At 39.9% G+C, this 21,292-nt stretch overlaps 1 protein-coding gene and 1 pseudogene across 1 annotated transcript; one reads left to right on the top strand and one right to left on the bottom strand.

Moving 5' to 3' along the window:
• The first annotated feature begins 138 nt into the window (after positions 1-138).
• On the top strand, positions 139-20,676 carry PPP1R14D (protein phosphatase 1 regulatory inhibitor subunit 14D). Its single transcript, XM_077127487.1, has 4 exons — positions 139-533; positions 19,963-20,046; positions 20,241-20,273; positions 20,486-20,676. Exons 1-4 carry the CDS (start codon positions 279-281, stop codon positions 20,549-20,551), a joined length of 438 nt encoding a protein of 145 aa, XP_076983602.1. The 5' UTR covers positions 139-278; the 3' UTR covers positions 20,552-20,676.
• On the bottom strand, positions 4,231-4,713 carry LOC143655935 (fatty acid-binding protein 5 pseudogene; annotated as a pseudogene).
• Positions 20,677-21,292: the final 616 nt, after the last annotated feature.

Here is a 21,292-nt window from a genome sequence, read left to right as displayed (position 1 = left end):
TGCCTGCAGATTTTATCACTGTTGGCTCCAGCAGCTGCAGAAAGGGAGGCTGGGACACAGCTCTGGAGTGCTACTCACCAGTGGTGAGGCCAAGAGCCTGGCATTCCCAGCGCCAAACTCCTATTGATCTTTGACCCTTGCCCCTCCCCAGAGCCTTAACCCTCCCTCTCTCCTTCCTTTCTTCCCTGCTGGCCTCTGCCTTGTTCTCTGTCACTTCCCTCTGTAACTTTGCCCTGACTGGTAGTTTCTGCCAGCTCCTTGCCCAGGCTAGCCTTCCCATGCTGTCTCCAGGCCCTGCTTCCTGCATGTCTCCTAATCCGGACAGGGAGAACCCAAGTAAGAAGGTCCAGTGGGCTTCTGGGAGGAGAAGGACATCATCCACAGATTCAGAGTCAAGGTCCCACTCTGACTCCTCCAGAGTGTCCAGGTCCCGGAGACCCAGCCGGCTGACTGTGAAGTATGACAGGGGGCAGCTCCAGCGCTGGCTGGACACAGAGCAGTGGGTGGATGCACAAGTTCAGCAGCTCTTTCAGGTGGGTAGCAGGTGGAGTTGGGAGGAGATATGGGACCTGGGGCCAGCCAAGGTGCTGAGACCCCTAGGGAAACTGGAGGGCTGGGTACAAGATACTCCTGTAGAGGTAAAGCTTTTTCCAACAAACGAAAGGAAGAAGCATGGGTTTAGAATCTATAAATCTGCCTCCCCCTGGTCCGGGCTCTGCCTCTAATTTTATGATCTGGTGCAGATCTTTTAACATCCCTGAAACCTAACTTCCTAATCTATAAAATGGGGCTATCAATGCCTGTCCTATCTCCCTCCTAGGACTTTTTGAGGCTCAAATGAGATAGTAGAAGGGAAAGTGCTTTGAAAAGTATGAAAGTTTGGGCTTTGTTTCTTTATTCTGTATCTTTATTTACTCCCATTCTCAAAACACATACATGCCTGCAGCTACCCTGTCCAATACTGTAACTACCAGCCGTGTAGTTGGTAATTTAATTACATTAGATTATTTAAATTTAAATCGATTAAAATAATATAAAATAAACTTTCAGTCACACTAGTCACGTTTCAAAAGCTCAATAACCCCAGGTGGCCAGTGGCTACCTATTGTCCACGCAGATAGAGAACATTTCCATCTCACAGTGGTGAACAGTGCCAGACTAAAAGGTTAGAGTAACCACAGGTAAGCCCTCATACAAGAACCCCTGGTCTTGACCATGACTCTGAAAGACTATTCCCTTCCCCACAGCCCTGGGAAAAGGATGGGTTTCAGCCCTTTGCCCCAGGAAGTGGCGCTTTCTCATTTAGATACCTCTGAATCTGACTCCTGGGGTTATACATACCCCTTCAACAAGAATGACATTGTTAGTACTTAACTATGTGCTAGGCGCAGTGCCAAGCACTTGTGCATTATTTCACAAATCCTCTCCACAACTCTAGGAGGTAGGCAGAGTTTGATAGCTGAGGAAATGGAGGCTTGGAGATGTTGAATAACTTGCCCAAGGTCATGTAAGTGTGAAGCAGCGGGAATGGGAGCTGAAACTGGGGTTCTGGCTGCAGACCCTGAGCACTGATTCGTTTGGTCAGGGGTTCTCCATACCTGAAACACTTAAAATGATATGGAAGCCTTGAGTCCATCTCAACAGGATCTAAATCTTCAAGGGTGGAGTCCAGGCACTGGTCATTTTTAAAAGACCCACAGTTGATTCTAAGTTGGGCCAGGCTGCGCACTACTGCACTAAACCGGAATACCAGGTGTCTTCCTTGTCCACCATACCTGGCCCTTGTTTCTCCTTGATGCAGTCTTATTTTTTCTCTTTTAGGGCAGCAAGGGCCTGTGATTCTTGTGGGTAAGGGCTGTATCAGTGGTTCTGTGGCTGGGGATAGGGAACAAAGATGAGTTTAGCCCAGTCTGCTATATGAAACTCACTGGGTCGTGTCTCTGCAGCTTCCTGAGCCCATCCCCACCTGAGGATGGGGTGAGGCCCTGTAGCTGGGGGCAGGAGAAATAAGATTTCCTTGTGTCTGCTCTGACCTGGCAGAATACCTCCACAGCCCTTAACTATTTCTAGCACCCTCCCTCTCTCCACTAGATCAGTTTCAATCTCAAAATTCATGTGAATTGCATAAAAAGTCTCATATTTCAGATTCTTCAGGGCAAATCCTTTCATGGGTCAGAGAAAGATAGTTGCCAAAGAACCTTGTTTTGCAAGACCAAGGTTGCAGGGGTGGGGGGGACCCATAACACTGGACAACAGGACGTGTGGGAGGACCGCTCCCAGGCAATGACTGGAATAAAATGCCTGGCCTGTGGTTGCCGAGGCAACTGTTCAAAGGTGCCAGGTAGCAGCTCCTCTCCAATCCCTGCTCTTTTGAGCAGGAAGCAGCTGAGTTACTGGGGAAGTCCCATGTGGCTGATCATCTTAGGCAGAGGTCAAGACAACAGTCTCGAGCCTGACCCTGATCCAATTCCAGTTCCTTGGAGCCCCTCCCTACCCACCAGGGTCTACGTCACATGCCCACCTTGGCTAACACCACCCCTGGGAATGGTCGCAAGGATGTTACACTTATTTATTTTGTTTAGTTTCATGAGATCCAGCCTTCCTTTGTTGGAGGGATCCACTTCTCCCTGGGTCTACAGCCTGGTTTGGGATCTTTAGATGAACGGAGTCTGGGGAACAAACAAACTCGGGGTCCTGGATCTCCTCTTGTCCAGAGGTAGAGTTTGGATTTGGTGTCTAAGCAGAAACTTAAACATCCACGAGTCTCTTCTATTTTAAGGAGACACTCAACAACACCTCCCCCCCACCTTTAGTTATCACCCCTTTTTCTTGTGCCTTATTGCCTTTACTGCCAGACTCTTTTTTTTAAATATTTTTATTGAGAAACCTTCACACACATATTGTCCATCCATAGTATACAATCAGTGGCTCACAATATCATCACATAGTTGTGTGTTCATCACTATGATCATTTTACTGCCAGACTCTCTAATGGATTTGTCCACACTCAGCCTCTCTTTATTTTTTCCCTTCCCATCACCATTCAAGCCACTGAAATCTGGGTTCTTTTCCCACCACTCTATTGAGACCTCTTGCCAAGGTCATCATTGACTGTCTTGAGGCTGAATCTAATGTACGCATTAGCAAGGGTCACTCTTAATCACCCCAATCTTGAAACATTCCTGTAACTTCCATGACAATATCTTTTCCTGGTGGCAGTTAGCATTTTTTTTTATTAGCACAAACACATTTATTTATTAATTAAAGGGATGATCCTAATTAAACGAACACTGTAAAATAGTTGGATGTAAAATGTGATAAAAATAATGGAACACAATAATGAAAGAAAAAAAAAGCAGTATGGAGGTTTGCTCATTGAACTAAGCTTGTTCATCTTTATAGCTAATGCTGCCCAAAGATGATGATGGACTTTTTATTCTACTTTTTCATAGATCTGAGTGAAAGGTTTAGGAGGTGAAAGGGTAAGAAAAGAGGAAGGTAGACTGGGAAATTTGAAGCGGGTGGGTTTATTTCTGCGGGCAGAAACCACCAAACCCAAGATGGAGGGAGGTAAATCTGCACCTGGGTGATGGCTTGGGCAGTTTTTAAGCAAGTGGGTCAGGTGACGTCAGGAAGGGGCAGTTCTCCAGAAGTCAGGTGTCCGGAAGGGGCGGTTCCAGAAGTCATGTTGGGAGGGGCGGCACAGCCTCCGGAGTTCCAGTTGCAGTGCCCTTCCCCATTCCCCCGACCTAACATTCCAGTCTTTTTGTGATAATAGGGCGTCGAGGTTCTTCTGGCTACTTCCTGCTGTACTGGGGTGACATGGGGTGATAGGCTGGGGTTGTCATGGTCAGGAAAGGGAGGAGGTTAGCTATAGGAATCTGGTGAGGAGGGTAGGCAGTGGTAATCATGCAGGAGTGTTTGGTTGACTGCTACCCATGACAGTTCCTTCATGCATCCCTGAAGGAAGTTGAGGAGACAGAGCTAGGAGAAAAAAGAGGCAGATTAGGATAAATGGTCCTAGTAGCAGGAGAAGCCATGTCGCCAGTGGGGAAGAAAACCAGCTTAAGGCAGAGGGAGGTGAGTCTGTGCCTGGGTGATGGCGTGGGCAGTTTTTAAGCAAGTGGGTCAGGTGACGTCTGGAAGGATCAGTTCTCCAGAAGTCAGGTGTCCGGAAAGGGCAGTTCATCAGTTCTGGAAGTCAGGTGTCTGGAAGGGGTGGTTGTGAAAGTCATGTCATTTGGAAGGGGCAGTTCCAGAAGTCATGTTGGGAGGGGCTACACAGCCTCTGCAGCTCCAGTTGCAGTGCTGTTCCCCGTTCCCCTGACCTAACACCGAGTGCTGGTGACATTGTTCGTAATGCATACTCCCACTAATTTCCCACCTTCCACTTTTTTTGTCGTGCTTTTCTTCCCATCTCATTCTTGGTGTTGAACCAATGCACCATTTGTAAAGGTGCAGACAGTCTGAGTTTTTCTGCCATTAGCTGTAACTTCTTCAAATTCTCACCTAGGTTACAAGAAAACTGTGTTGTTTTCAAAGTGCTCTCAGTTTTTATGGTGAGAGATATGATGTCAGAAGTGATGATATAGTTGGCTTGGCGGTGCATCCATTTTTTGCAGAGCCATTCCTACTCCTACTTCCTTCAAGTATTCATCAAAGTTTTTGCTGCCACAGGCAGCATCTTCCTACCAGCTGCTGAGTGGTGGCCATGGTGGGCATAGGTGTGCAGGGAGAAGGTCTGCTGCGGGAGCATGGTTTGGCAGTTAGCATTTTGATGCAACCCTATTAATGTGGTGACATCTTGAAAATGCTTTTTTTCTTAAATTTTTATTGCTACACCAACATACAAGCACATACATTCTTTTTTAAAAATTTTTTAGAAACATAACAACAACATACAAACACATTCTTACCATATGATCATTCCATTCTTTGTATATAATCAATAACACACAATATCACCACCATGAACATTTCTTAAAACATTTGCATCAATTCAGAAAAAGAAAAAAAAACCCGCATATGTACCATGCTCCTTACCCCTCCCTCTCGTTGACTGCTAATATTTCCATCTACCCAATATATTTTACCCTTTGTTTCCCCTATTTTTCTACACCCCTTACCTCTCCCTTTCATTGATCACTAGCATTTCAATCTACTAAATTTATTTTAACATTTGTTCCTCTATTATTTATTTTTAATCCATATGTTTTATTCATCTGTCCATACTATAGTCAAAAGGAGCATCAGACATAAGGATTTCACAGTCACACAGTCACATTGTGAAAGCTTTATCTTTATACAATCATCCTCTAGAAACATGGCTACTGGAACACAGCCCTACATTTTCAGGCACTTCCCTCCAGCCTCCCCAATATACCTTACATAAAAAGGTGATATCTATATAATGCATAAGAATAACCTCCAGGATAACCTCTTGACTCAGTTTGAAATCTCTCAGCCATTGACACTTTATTTTATCTCATTTCTCTCTTCCCCCTTTTGGTCTAGAAGGTTTTCTGAACCCTTTGGTGCTGAGTCCCAGCTCATTCTAGGATTTCTGTCGCACGTTGCCAGGACGGTCCACACCTCTGGGAGTCATGTTCCACATAGAGACAGGGAGGGCAGTGAGCTCGCTTGTCATGTTGGTTGAGAGTCACATCTGAGCAACAAAAGAGGTTCTCTGGGGGTGACTCTTAGGCCTAATTTTAAGTAGGCTTAGCCTATCCTTTGTGAGGATGTTTCATATGAACAAATCCCAAGATTGAGGGCTCAGCCTGTTGCTTTGGTTGTCCCCACTGCTTGTGAGAATATCAGGAATTCTCCACATGGAAAAGTTGAATTTTCCCCCTTTCTTGACATTCCCCCAAGGGGACTGTTCTAGTTTGCTAGCTGCCGGAATGCAAAATACCAGAAACGGAACGGCTTTTAACAAGGGGAATTTAATGAGTTGCTAGTTTACAGTTCTAAGGCTGAGAAAATGTCCCAATTAAAACAAGTCTATAGAAATGTCCAATCAAAGGCATCCAGGGAAAGATACCTTGGTTCAAGAAGGCTGATGAAGTTCAGGGTTTCTCTCTCAAGTGAGAAGGCTCATGGCAAACACAGTCAGGGCTTTTCTCTCAGCTGGAAGGGCACATGGTGAACACGGTGTCATCTGCTAGCTTTCTTTCCTGGCTTCCAGTTTCATGAAGCTCCCTGGGAGGTGTTTTCCTTCTTCATCTCCAAAGGTCTCTGCTTCGTGGTGCTGCAGCATTCTTTGTTCTCTCTCTGAATCTCTCTCCAAAATGTTTCCTCTTTTATAGAACTTCAGAAACTAATCAAGACCCACTCAAATGGGTGGAGACATGTCATCCCCTAATCCAGTTTAACAACCATACTTAACTAAATCACATCTCCAGGGAAATGATCTCATTACAGTTTCAAACACACAGTATTGAATAGAGATTATTCTACCTTTATGAAATGGGGTTTATATTAAAACATGGCTTTTCCTCATGTTCCTCATGATCCTCTGTCTAGATGTTCTGTCCATTGATAAGAGCAGGTAAATGATGTCACCAACCATTATGGTATATGTGTCTGTTTCTCTTTTCAGTGCTTTCAGTGTTTGCCTCATATATTTTGGGGCACTCTGGCTCAGTGCATAAATATTTATGATTGTTGTCTTCTTGTTGAATTACTCCATTTATTTATAGTGTCCTTCTTTGTCTCTATTAATGTTTTACATTTGAAGTCTAATTTGTTGGATATTAGCATAGCTACTCTTGCTCTTTTTGAAAATGCTTTTAAGAAGCATTCTATTAAACTTTCAACTTCAAAAAAGTATTGCCAAAATTTATGTTGTATATATGTTCCCACAATTTAAAAATGAGAACAACTAAAGAGAAAATGACAATTAAATGCAATACCTGATACTGGGTGGGATCTAGCAAGGGAGGGGAAAAGGCTCTAAGGGACAATATTGGGACATATAAAAAATTGGTTTATGGACTGTAGGCTTTACATCAGGGTTAAATTTCTTGAACTTTATACCTGCACTAAGGTAGTTATGTAAGTGAATATCCTAGTTCTTAGGAAATTTACATGGCAATTTTAAGTGTTCAAGGACCATGATGTATACAACCTACACATAAGTGTTTAGAAAATGGATTAGACAGATAGTGAGACAGAGACAGAATGATACAGCAAATGTAGAAAATGTTAAAATTGGTGGGTCTGTGTAACTGGGGAGGGGATAAGGGTATATTGGAGTTCTCTGTATAAGGTTTGTAATATTTTGGTAAGTGTCATGTAAGTTTGAAAGTACTTCAAAATAAAGCTAAAAAAGAAGTATTGTCAATTAATATATGAAGCAAACATTTTTTATCTCATCGCTGAGCCTTCCCTTACTCCATTGCTGGCCCCTATGGGGGAGAAGTCAGGCGTATGGGGTTTCGGTATAGAATGGAGGTGAAAAAGGGTCAAATTAGGCAACATCTGGCAGGAAACCACCATATGTAATATAGAGTCACAACTTTATCACACTTGCTCAACTCAGAAGAGGTTGTTTGATTTGTCTACTATCTTGAGGGAAAGAACATTTGAATTATGTTATGAACATATACTCTCAACTCCAAATTGTAGTAGCAATCTCTTAGTAATGTACATACCTTATATTTAATATGCATATATTTAATATGAACATGGTTTTGGGAGCAGGACTGATACTTTTTAGAGGTAGAGTTTAATCATTAGAATGTATCTTTATTTTTCTGCTCTACTCCCACCTTCTGGGATTCCAAATCACATATATTAGATGATCTGATTTCATCCCACAGATTACCAAGGCTGTGTTCTGTTATACTCTTTTCTTTTTCCAGTTTCTTTCCTGTGTTTCACTTTGTCTAGTTTATTTTGCTCTGTCTCAGATTCAACTGATCTTTTCTTTTGTTTTTAATTATATCCAGGAAATTTTTCATTTCAAAAAGTTTATTTTTCTTCTCTAGTTGCTTCATTTTGTTTTTTCTTACATCCCCCATTTCTCCTTTTTCTATGTTCTTGTTGTCTTTGTTTGCTAATTCCATCATCTCCGCAATTTCTATGTCTGTTTCTATTTACTGATTTTTCTCCTAGTTATGGGTCTAATCTTTCTGCTTCTTGTCATGTCTAGTGCTTAAAATTTTTTTCAACTTTTTTATTATATAATATAACATATACAAAACAAACAAAGAAAAAAGCAATAGATTTCAAAGCTCTCCTCAACAAGAAGTTACAGGACAGATCCAAGAGTTTGTAATGAGCTACCATACCATCATTTCAGATTTTTCCTTCTAGCTATTTCAGAACATTGGAGGCAACAAGGAATAAATATATATTTTCTATCATCACAATCGCTTTTCTTTTTTGTGAAAAATAACATATATACAAAAAAAACAATACATTTCAAAGCACAGCACAACAATTAATTATAGAACAGATTTCAGACTGTGGTATGGGTTACAATTCCACAATTTTAGGTTTTTACTTCTAGGTGCTCTAAGATACTGGAGGTTGTGGGTTTCTAGAAAGTTACCCTAGAGCATGGAAACTTTGTAGACTCTTATATATTGCCCTAGGTGTTCTTTACATGTTTAGTGATTTTTGATTGAACATTGTGTATTTTATGTTGTGAAGTAACTGGATATATATTTTTAAAATTGGAAATAATTCCAAGCTTAAAGTTGGAAAAATAATACAACCTCATGCCTTTCATATTGTAATCTCATACCTTAAACCACATACCTCACCCCCAGATACCAGATCCATCAGTTTTAACATTTGCCACCTTTCCAATATCATTCTGTCTTTCTATCTATCTATTTATACATCATTTTATGAGCATTTAAGAGCATTTTAATGAACACATTACATACTCCTTGACACGTAATACTTCCATGTATATATCTTATGAACTAGGATATTCACTTATGTAATCACCTTAAGTATAGGTATCAAGTTCAAGAAATTTAACACTTGACACATATAAAACTTACCCTCTATTACCCAATTTTTTCTCATGTCCCCATAATGTGCTTTTGAGCCTTTTCTTCTCCATTCTTAGATCCCATCCAGTATCATGTATTGCATTTAATTGTCATTATCTGTTTAGTTTCTCTTCCATTTTAAAATGTGTCTTCCTACATATATGTGTGTATGTATATATATACTTTCGCACACAGAGGCAGATATATGATATCTTTATCACAGGGAATTTTTTTTTTTTGTACATGGTGGAAATTGAAGTCAGGTCTCCTGGATGGCAGGTGAGAATTCTAGCACTGATCTACCCGTGCGCCCCCACCATATATATATATTTGCTAGTTGGCTTTTCCATTTCTACAAAGAAGGTTGTTGGCATTTTTATTGAGTTTTCATTCAATCTGTAAATCATTTTGGGTAGACTTGACATCTTAATCATATTTAGTCTTCCAATCCAGAACAGGGACAGTCCTTCCATTTATGAAGGTCTTCTTTGATTTCTTTTAGAAACATTGTGTAGTTTTCTGCATAACAATCCTTTACATTTTTGTTTAGATTTATTCATAGATATTTGATTCTTTTCGTTGCTATTGTAAATGGAATTTTTATTGATTTTCTGCTCAGATTGTTCATTACCACCAATAGAAAAAATACTGATTTTGTGCATTGATACCACTTTGCTGAATTTGTTTATTAATTCTATTAGCTTTGCTGTGGATTTTACAGGATTTTCTGTACATAGGATCATTCATCTTTAAATAAGGAAAATTTCCCTTCTTTCTTCCAATTTGGATGCCATTTATTTCATTTTCTTGCTTAATTGCTCTAGCTAGAACCCCTAATACAATGTTGAATAGCACTTCTAGTTTGCTAGCTGCCAGAATGCTAATACCAGAAACGGAATGGCTTTTTAAAAGGGAAATTTAATAAGTTGCTAGTTTACAGTTGTAAGGCTGAGAAAATGTCCCAATTAAAACAAGTCTATGGAAATGTCCAATCAAAGGCATCCAGAGAAAGATACCTTGGTTCAAGAAGGCTGATGAAGTTCAGAGTTTCTCTGTCAAGTGAGAAGGCACATGGGGAACACAGTCGGGGCTTCTCTCTCAGCTGGAAGGGCACATGGCAAACACAGCATCATCTGCTAGCTGCTTCTCCTGGCTTCCTGTTTCATGAAGCTCCCGGGAGGTGTTTTCCTCCTACTTCTCCAAAGGTCGCTGGCTGGTGGACTCCCTACTTCTTGGTGCTGCAGCATTCTCCACTGTCTCTGAATCTCCAGTTTTCTCCAAAATATTTCCTCTTTTATAGGATTCCAGTAAATTAATCAAGACCCACCCTAATGGGTCTCCACCTAATCCAGTTTAACAATCACTCTTGACTGAGTCACATCTCCAGGGAGATGATCTAATTACAGATTCAAACATACAGTACTGACTAGGGATTAGAAGAAATGGCTGCCTTTACAAAATGGGATTAGGATTAGGGTACATACATCCTTTCAAACCAGCACACCATCTTTGTCTTGTTCTTATAGGGAAAGCATTCAGTCTTTTACCATTAAATATGATGTTAGCAGTAGGTTTTCATATATGCCCTTTATCATGTTGAGGAAATTTTCTTCTTTCCTAGTTTTCTAACTGTTTTTATCAACTAGATTTTGTCAAATGCCTTCTCAGTCTCAATTGAATGATCATGTTTTTTTTTCCTTCGTTCTGTAAGTATGGTAGATTACATTAATTGCTTTTTTTGTAGTAAGAAAAGAATATGACATTTTATTTTCACTTATGGATGTATAATATATGAATCTAGAACTAAAATCATTGCAGGGTTCTGAAATATTGATACCCTAAGATCTAACACACCAATAGAAGTCCATTCACTGCAAAGCAGGCATATTAGACATTCTAATTTGGTCTTTGTTGTAGTTGTTGAAATATGTTCTTAATGTGAAATGCCCAGTACCATTTGAATAATATATTACAATAGACATGAACTAAGTTTCAATATTCTAGGTATCTTTGGAACAAATTATGCTTGTTTACGTATTAAGAATACGTAGCTCTATTTTATCTATTGTAAATTTTAATGACTGATTTTAAGCTACAGAGGATTTTCCAGCTATTATTTCCTTAAGAGTTTCTAAAAGCAACAACTCTTATTAATATTTGTAAAAGATAATATTGAAAAAAAAGATAATGTTAAAACAATGGCGCTTTTAAAAATATTTAAGGACAACATGGTTATTACTATTGGAAAAAACTATACATATTTTCAAGCACAACAAAATATTGTAGCTGTGTTTAATTGTTTTAAAATAATGGCAATATACTACCTTACATACTTTTCTAATATTTAAATCTCATAATTACAATTTGAACATTCAGTCCCACTTATAACATTAATTATTGATTTTCAATATTGGATGACCCTTGCATACCTGGGCTGAATACTTCTTTTCATGTGCTGTTGGATTTTGGTTTGCTAATATTGGGTTGAGGATTTTTTTTTTTTTTTTTTTTTTTTAAAGGAAAGACAGAGAGAAGGAAGGAAGGAAGGAAGGAAGAAAGGGAAACATCTTTAAACATTTTCTTGTTTTATTGTATTCTGTTTCTCCGTTTTTGTTACATGGGCTGGGGCCGGGAATCGAACCGAGGTCCTCCGGCATAGCAGGCAAGCACTTTGCCCGCTGAGCCACCGCGGCCCACCCCGGGTTGAGGATTTTTTATCTATATTTATAAGGGATACTAGTCTGCAATTTTCCTCACTTTTTTTGTTAATTTTTAAATTAAAAAAATATTACAAGAAAGAAATACAAACATTCTTAACATATGATCATTCCATTTTACGCATATAATCAGTAATTCATTTTTTAAACTTTTTTATTAATTAAAAAATTAACAAACAAAACATTAAGATATCATTCCATTCTACATATACAATCAGTAATTCTTAATATCATCACATAGTTGCATATTCATCATCGTGATCATTTCTTAGAACATTTGCATCAATTCAGAAAAAGAAATAAAAAAGACAACAGAAAAATAAAACAAAAACAGAAAAAATATTATACATACCATACCCCTTACCCCTCCCTTTCATTGATCACTAGCATTTCAAACTAAATTTACTTTAACATTTGTTCCCCCTATTATTTATTTTTATTCCATTTGTTCTACTCGTCTGTTGACAAGGTAGATAAAAGGAGCATCAGACACAAGGTTTTCACAATCACACAGTCACATTGTGAAAGCTATATCATTATACAATTATCATCAAGAAACATGGCTACTGGAACACAGCTCTACATTTTCAGGCAGTTCCCTCCAGCCTCTCCATTACATCCTGGATAACAAGGTGATATCTATTTAATGTGTAAGAATAACCTCCAGGATAACCTCTCAACTCTGTTTGGAATCTCTCAGCTGTTGATGCTTTGTCTCATTTCACTCTTCCCTCTTTTGGTCGAGAAGGTTTTCTCAATCCCTTAATGCTGGGTCTCAGCCCATTCTAGAGTTTTTCTCAATCCTTTGATGCTGAGTCTCAGCTCATTCTAGGATTTCTGTCTCACATTGCCAGGAAGGTCCACACGCCTGGGAGTCATGTCCCACACAGACAGGAGGAGGGTGGTGAGTTTGCTTGTTGTGTTGGCTGGAGAGAGAGGCCACATCTGAGCAACAAAAGAGGTTCTCTTGGCGGTGACTCTTAGGCCTAATTTTAAGTAGGCTTGACCTATCCTTTGTGGGGTTAAGTTTCATGTGAACAAACCCCAAGACTGGGGGCTCAGCCTGTAACTTTGGTTGTCCACGCTGCTTGTGAGAATATCAAGAATTCAACTTGGGGAGGTTGAATTTTCCCCCCATTCTCACCATTCCCCAAAGGGGACTTTGAAAATACTTTTCCACTCACTGATCAAATCACCCTGGGATTCATCGGGGGATCACTCTGGACAAACCAGCAAAATCTCATGTTCTACCCAAGGTTCTGTGTACTTATGTTGTTCAACCAACTGTCTACCTAAGTTATATTAGGAAATGCATTAGTCAAAATATAAATTTTGTACTAAATAAACATTTTTTGCTTTAGTCTCACACATAAGTTGAAATTTTAAAATATTAATTACTATCTATTTTCAGCATTCTGCAGTAATGACATTCCTTTGTTCTTCCTCATGCAAAAACATTTTTTAAATTTGTGCATTTAGTCACTATCATTATACACTCTAGGCATTCCTAGATTATACCATCTCAGTCTTTATCGTCTGTCTTTCTTTGTAATTTCATTTATGCCCCCAGCCCTCCTCCCTTTTTCATTCTCACATGAAGTTTCATTTAGTGTTTTAATAATTATATTACAGTCAGGTAGTATTGTGCTGTCCATTTCTGAATTTTTACAATCAGTCCTGTTGCACAATCTATATCCCTTCAGCTCCAATTACCCAATATCTTACCCTATTTCTATCTCCTGATGGTCTCTGTTACCAATGAAATATTCCAAGTTTATTCACTAATGTCAGTTCATATCGGTGAGACCATACAGTATTTGTCCTTTTCTTTTTGGCTAATCTTACTCAGCATAATGTCCTCAAGGTTCATCCATGTTGTTACATACTTCATAACTTTATTCTGTCTTACAGCTGCATAATATTCCATTGTATGTATATACCACAGTTTGTTTAGCCTCTCTCGTCTGTCTTTTTGTATCTGTCTCTAGTGCTCTGTTTAGTATTTCTTGCAGAGCCGGTCTCTTGTTCACAAATTCTCTCAGTGATTTTTTTGTCTGAAATTGTTTTAATTTCTCCCTCATTTTTGAAGGACAATTTTGCTGGATATAGAATTCTTGGTTGGCAGTTTTTCTCTTTTAATAATTTAAATATATCATCCCACTCTCTTCTCACCTCCATGGTTTTTGCTGAGAAATCTTCACATAGTCTTATTGGGCTTCCCTTGTATGTGATGGATTGCTTTTGTCTTGCTGCTTTCAAGATTCTCTCTTTCTCTTTGACCTCTGACATTCTGATTAGTAAATGTCTTGGAGTACATCTATTTGGATCTATTCTCTTTGGGGTACGCTGTACTTCTTGGATCTGTAATTTTAAGTCTGTCATAAGAGTTGGGAAATTTTCAGTTATAATTTCCTCCATTAATTTTTCTCCTCCTTTTCCCTTCTCTTCTCCTTCTGGGACACCCAAGACACGTATATACACGTGCTTCCTATTGTCGTTCAATTCCCTGAGTCCCTGCTCATATTTTTCCATTTTTCCCCCTATATTTTCTTGTCGGATTTCAGATGTTCTATCCTCCAGTTCACTAATCCTATGTTCTGCCTCTCAAAATCTACCATTGTAGGTTTCCATTGTTTTTTTCATCTCTTCTACTGTGCCTTTCATTCCCATAAGTTCCGTGATTTGTTTTTTCAGAGTTTCAATTTCTTCTTTTTGTTCATTCCTTGCCTTCTTTATATCCTCCCTCAATTCATTGATTTGGTTTTTGATGAGGTTTTCCATGTCTGTTCATATACTCTGAATTAATTGTTTCAGCTCCTGTATCTCATTTGAATTGCTGGTTTGTTCCTTTGGGCCATATCTTCAATTTTCCTAGTGTGATTTGTTATTTTTTCCTGACGTCTAGGCATTTAATTACCTTAATTAGTTTATTCTGGAGATTGCTTTCACTTCTCTTACCTAGTGTTTTCTTGCTGGATGACTTTGTTGTCTATCTGTTCTTTGACATTTGGTTCAGCTTTTTCTGCACATCTAGCTTAGGTTTTGTTTAACAGAGGAGAATTTTTCAGTTCTTGTTTTCTTGTTTCTTGTCCTGCTTGTATGGTGCCTCTCCCCCCCCACCCTTAGGAGGGTCTATGTAGGTATTATAGACCCCAGTCGAATTTTCCCAGACCAAACTGGCCTCCTATCAGGAGGAAAGAGTCACCTGCATCAAGTTTTCCCTGAGGGTGAGACCCAGTAGGTTGATAGACTTTCCTGTGAAGTCTCTGGGCTCTGTTTTTCCTATCCTGCCCAGTATGTGGTGCTTGTCTGCCTGCAGGTCCCACCAGCATAAGATGAGGCAGTACCTTTAACTTTGGCAGACTCTCCCTGCTGGGGGCGTGGTGGAGATGGTGGAGAGGTTGTAGGCTGGTTTTAATGGCTTCAAATTACCAAGGCCTGATGTCTGAATTCCTTAAGGGAGGGAATCCACCTGAGTTGGGCTTCACCCCTCCCCTTGGGAAGGCACAGACTCCAGACAAGCCCTCAAACGAGCTTGTTTCTGCCTATGCCTGGGGCAGTTACAGCCTGAGAAGCCCTGCTGCTGTATCCAAAGGCAGTCAAGCCTTTGTAGAAACAGCCACAAAAACATGTTTCCTCTTTTTTTTTTTCTTTTTCTATCAGCCCTGCCCGCTTTGCACCAGGGCAAAAATGAGCAACCTCTGCTTTGACCAGGTACACCTGAGCTGGGGGCCTATTTTTAGTAATCAGAATTTGTTAATTAATTCCACAATTGGCATTTGGTTGGGCTCAGCCCCTGCTGCTAGTAAAGTCTCTTTCCTTTCCCCTCTGGGAAGCAGTCTGTGGGGGAGGGTCGCCAGCTGCATCGCTTGGGGAACTCACGGTTCTAGGGGGTAGCTCACAGCCGGTCCAACTGGTCCAGACTGGGGTACGCTGTGTGTCCGGTCACTGACGTGGCCCCAGGAGCTATTCTGTACTGTTTCTGGTTATTTAGTAGTTGTTCTGGAGGACGAACTAAAACACGCATTGCTAAGCTGCTATCTTGGCCCGGAAGTCTCTTTCTTCACTTTTGGTATCATTATGTGGCTTTAGTATGAGGGTGATGTTGGGTAATAAAATGAGTGAGGGACTGCTCCTTTTCCCTTCAAATTTTTGGAAGAGTTTGAGCAGGACCAGTGTTAATTCTTCTCAAAATATTTGCTAAAATTTGCCTCTGAAGTAAGCTAGTCCTGAGCTTTCTTTGTCGGGAGGTTTTTGATGAGCAATTCAATCTCTTTACTAACAATTGGTTTGAGATCTTCTATTTCTTCTTGACTCATTGTAGGTAGTTAGTGTCTTTCTAGGGATTAGAACATTTCATCTGTTATCAAACTTGTTGGCATGCAGTTGTATGTTTATAGTCTTTTTTTATTTCTGTGGGGTCAGAAGTAAGGTCCCCTTTTTCATTTCTAATTTTAGTTGTTTCCTCTTTTAAAATCCTTGTCAGTCTTACTAAAGGTATGTTGATTTTATTAATCTAATTTCTGTTTTTTTCTATTGTTCTTATTCTCTGTTTAATTTATCCCCACTTTATTATTTCCTTCCTACTGCTTATTTTGGTTTTAATTTGCTCTTATTTTTCTAAATCCTCCCATTTTGAGGTTAAGTCTCTGACTTGAGATCTTTCTTCTTTTTTAACGTAGGTACTTAGAGCTATAAATATTCCTCTCAGAACTGCCTTGCTGCATCCCACAAGTCTTGGTATGTTGTGTTTTCATCTACATTTCACTTCAAGATATTCCCTAATTTCCCTCGCAATGTCTTCTTTGACCTCTTGATTGCTTAAGATATATTGTTTAATTTCCACAAATTTGTGAATTTTCCATTTCTCCCTTTGTTATTGATTTCTTGTTTCATTCCACTGTGGCTGGAGAAGATACATTATATGATGTTTTAGTTTGCAAGCTGCTGGAATATGATATACCAGAAATCAAACAGTTTATAAAAAGGGGAATTTAATAAGTTACATGTTTATAGTTCTAAGGTTGTGAAAATATCCAATATTAAAGCAAGGCTATAGAAATGTTCAATTTAAGGCCTCCAGGGGAAGATACCTTGGTTGAAGAAGGCCGATGAGGTTCAGGGTTTCTCTCTCAACTGAAAAGGCACATGGCAAACATGGCAGTGTCTGCTAGCTTTCTCTCCAGGCTTCTTGTTACATGGGTGGAGTCACATCTCCCTCTAATCAAAGGTTGTTGGGTGTGTCACATCTAATCAAAGGTTGTTGGGTGTGTCACAGATTATCTGTGGAGATAATCTAAACCGGTTTCCAATTTGCAGTGCTGAATAGGGATTAAAAGAAATGGCTGCCTTCACAAAATGGATCAGTATTAAAACGTAGCTTTTCTAGGGTATATAATCCTTTCAAACCAGCACATATGATTTCAATATGTATCTATATATATATAGATACATATTGGTGGTACATGGTCTGGGAAACGAACCCTGATTTAAATTTAAAATGATTTTTAAAATTTATTTAGTCTTGTTTTGTGACCTAACATGTGGACTCTCCTGGAGAATGATGCATGTGCACTGGAGATGAATGTGTATTCCACTGCTGTTGGGTGAAGTGTTCTAAGTATGTCTGTTAAGTCTAGCTAGTTTAGAGTATTATTCCCGTCTTCTATTTGCTCATTGATATTCTGTCTAAATGTTGTATCCATTATTGGAAGCGATATTTTGAAGTGTCCTACTACTAATATAGAACCATCTATTTCTCGCTTCAAATCTGTCAGTATTTGGTTCATATAGTTTGGGGTTCCATTGATAGGTGCATATATATTTGCAATTGTTATTTCTTTTTGTCAAATTGACCCCTTTATCAGCACACAATGATCTTTTTTGTTCCTCATAAGAGTTTTTGATTTGTCCATTTTATCTGATATAAGTCTAGCTATCTCTTTTAATTACTATCCTTTTCACTTTCAATGTACTTATATTTTTGTATGGTGAATGAGTCTCTTGTAAACAGCATGTAGTTGGGTAATGCTTATTTATTCTTTCAATCTCTGTTTTATGAATGGAGAGTTTAATCCAAAGTCACTAGTTAAAATGTAGGACTTTCTTGTGACATTTTGCTCTTTTGCAGATCTTGTACATTTTTTGAACTTCATTTCTTCCATAAATGCCTACTTTCATAATTATTTGTGTATTTTGTCTTGTGTTGTATTTGTATTGTGTTTGAGTCCCTTCACATTTCTTTCTGAATAAATTTTTTATGTTTTTTTTTTTTGTGGTTACCATCGGGTTAAAATTTAAAACCCTAAATCTTTAACAATTATATTTGGTCTGATAGCAGCTTCAATATCACATACGTACAGAGTCCCTAGAGCCCTCCATCTGCCACTTTATTTTTATTCTTCTTAAAAATTATATCTTGTATATTGTATGTTCAAAACCATAGATTTATCATTTCTTTTTATACATTTGCATTTTATCACAGTTTTGAGGCTAAAAGAAAGTCCAAATCAAGGTGTCATCAAGGCACCAATGCCTTCTTCCTGAAGACAGGTGTTCTGGGGCTGGCTGCTGAAGACCTGGTCCTTGGCTCCTCTGTCACATGACGATGTTCATGGTGGTACATTCTCTTCTGTGTTCTGTTGAATTTTCTCTCTTCCTTTTTTTTTTTTTACTATGGAAACTTTTATACAACATAGATATTCCCATCCTAATGTCTCCCAGGCCTACCATTCAGTGGCATTAATCATGATCACAATATTGCAGCACACTCACCACCACCCATTACTTGAACTTTCCATTAAAACCCTGCACTCATTTGGCATTAACTCTCCATTGCCCCTGCCCCCCACCCCTGGTACCCTGTACTCTATTCTATTACAATAAAGTTGCATACTCTCTGATATCTTCTTTGTGGTTACCATGGGGCTTAATGTAACATCCTAAATCTATAACAATCTAATTTGCTTTGAGACCAACTTAATTTCAATTGTATATATAAATTTTGTTCTTATAGCCCTCTGTCCCCCTAGCTTTACATCACAAATTACATATTTATACATTGTGAGTTCCAAACCATTGATTTATCTTATGCATTAGCCTTTTAGATCCTATAAGAAGTAAAAAGCAGAGTTACAAATAAAAAAATTCAATAGTACTGGTACTTATATTTACCCATGTACGTTATTCAGTGCTCTCTAGGGAAACAGAACCAACAGGCGATATCTGTAAATATCAGATTTCATAAAAGTGTGTCATGCAACTGTGGGAATGCACAAGTCCAAATTTCATAGGGCAGGTTGCAAGTTGACAGCTTCCATGACGGTCCTCAATGAATTCCCCAGGAGAGGCTGGCTGGCTGAAGAGGAGAAGGGATTCTCTTTTCTGACTTTTCCTTTAAAGCCCTCGACTGATTAGGTTAAACATCACTAATTGTGGGACGCTCCCTTGCCCTACTGCAGATGTAATCAGTCATGAATGCAATCAGTGTGTTGATGATTTAATAAATCAGCCTCCTGGCTTATTAACCAGCCACAAAATGTCCTTACAGTAACTGTTAAGCCAGTGCTTCTTGACCAGACAACTGGGCACCATCACCTGGGCAAGTTACCACATGAACCCAACCATAACACCATGTCATGAACTTTTCTGGAGACTTTTATTTCTTATGTGGCTTCAGTCAATTGTCCAGTGACCATTCCTTTCAACCTGCATAACTCTCTTTAGCATTTCCTGTATGGTCACTTTAGTGGTGATGAAATTCCTTAGCTTTTGTATATCTGGGAATGTCTTAATTCCCCCCCCTCCCTTTTTTTACAATCACACAGTCACATTGTAAAAGTCATATCATTATACAGTCATCTTCAAGAATCAAAGCTACTGGAACACAGCTCCCTAATTTTTTTTGCATGGGCAGGCACCGGGAACCAAACCCAGTTCTCTGTCATTGCAGGCGAGAATTCTGCCACTGAGCCACCGTTGCACTGCCCTGACAATAACTTTTTAATGCAGTTTTACTGAGCTATAGTTCATATAGCATACAATTAATCCAGATTTAGTATCTCCATAGGGTTGTACAGCCATCACCACAATCTAATTTTAGAACATTTTTCATCTCCCCAAAAGAAACCCCATACCTATTAGCAGTCATATCTCATTCACCACTCTCAGCCCCAGGCAACCTCTACTCCAGCATCAGCTGGCCAGGCCTCTCTGAGCCCCATGTAATTTCCAAACAGGATCAACCAGCCTCTTCTGAGCCTGAGATTGACCTGGAGGCTCTCATGGAACTCTCCATGGAGGAGCAGAAGACTCAGTTGGAGGTAGGATGGGGGCCCCAGGCCCAGGGGGTTAGCCAGTGATAGTTGGGTTTAGACTAATGGTAATGCAGGAATCCAGGCTCTGCCTCTTTGGATGGAATGGGGACCAATTCAGAATGGGGAGAAAGTGCTAGAAGACTGAGGGCTTGTGGAAAAGTGCTGTGAGATGGGGACTCATTCTGCTCTCTTCTATCCAGGCTATTCTCCAAAACTGCCCCCGCTCTACGGAGGTAAGGGATGCTTTGCTGGTTTGGGGGCGAGAGGAGGTTCCGTAGCGGAGTGGGGGGAAGGAAGGCAACTAAAGAAGAGTATTTGGAAGGAAGGCTTGGACCTGGGTCCTTCTCTTCCCCAGCTCTGGGGAGGTGGGGGTCAGGGGAGATTGGGGAGGATATTGTGGTCAGAGTGACCCCATGTCTTGGTATCAACCCTGTTTCTCCCTCAGTCCTTTATCTCTGAGCTGCTTGGTGAACTCAAGAAACTCCGGAGACTCAGCCGACCTCAGAAATAAGTCTTGTGAGGCTACCTTTAGCAGCCTCAGCACTTCCCTGAACCTTTGGATCCTGGACTGTGGAGAGGGAAATAGCTCCTTCAGACACAGACAAGGAAGACGGATAATGAGGTTGAACACATGGACATCCCAGTATATGTGCAGTGACAGCTAGTTCCCATCAGCTATGCTTCCTGAGAGCCAGGCATAGCTGTTGCCCAGTGCTCACCTTGGCAGCCAAGTGGATAAAATCTTTAGAAACCCCAACTGAATGAAGTGTGAATTATATCTGTGCTGAGGGACAGGGGAGGGTGGGGTGAGATGACATACTGGAATACTAACATCTGGGTCACTGTTCTCTATCCACACAATTCGTTTATCCATCCATTCATGCATCCATCTATCCAAACAGGTCTTGAAAATCCAAAGATTAAGGTCACAGCTCTGCTTCAGAGAGTTCATCATCTAGTAAGGCCCAGAGGGCATCTAGTTAAGACACAAGCATCTTGGCATTGCCAACAAGCAGGGCCCAAGTGACAAAGACTAGTTTCAAATCTCAGAGGAAAGACAGGAAAAACCTGGCTGAGTCAGGGGGGATCACTCTTTCTTGAGCTGGTTCATTAGGTAGGAAGAGAAAAAGCAAAGGCTGTGCAGAGGGTATAAAATGTACAGGCTGACAGGCCAGGGGTCTGGGTGGCAGTATCTGGAAGTCAGACTCTAGGTCTGAATGGCAGCCTTGTTGGGGGAAGGGACCTGAGAGGT

The sequence above is a fragment of the Tamandua tetradactyla genome, chromosome 14, assembly GCF_023851605.1.
Source record: "Tamandua tetradactyla isolate mTamTet1 chromosome 14, mTamTet1.pri, whole genome shotgun sequence".
Classification (NCBI taxonomy): Eukaryota; Metazoa; Chordata; class Mammalia; order Pilosa; family Myrmecophagidae; genus Tamandua; species Tamandua tetradactyla.
This window is presented reverse-complemented; position numbering and strand designations above follow the sequence as displayed.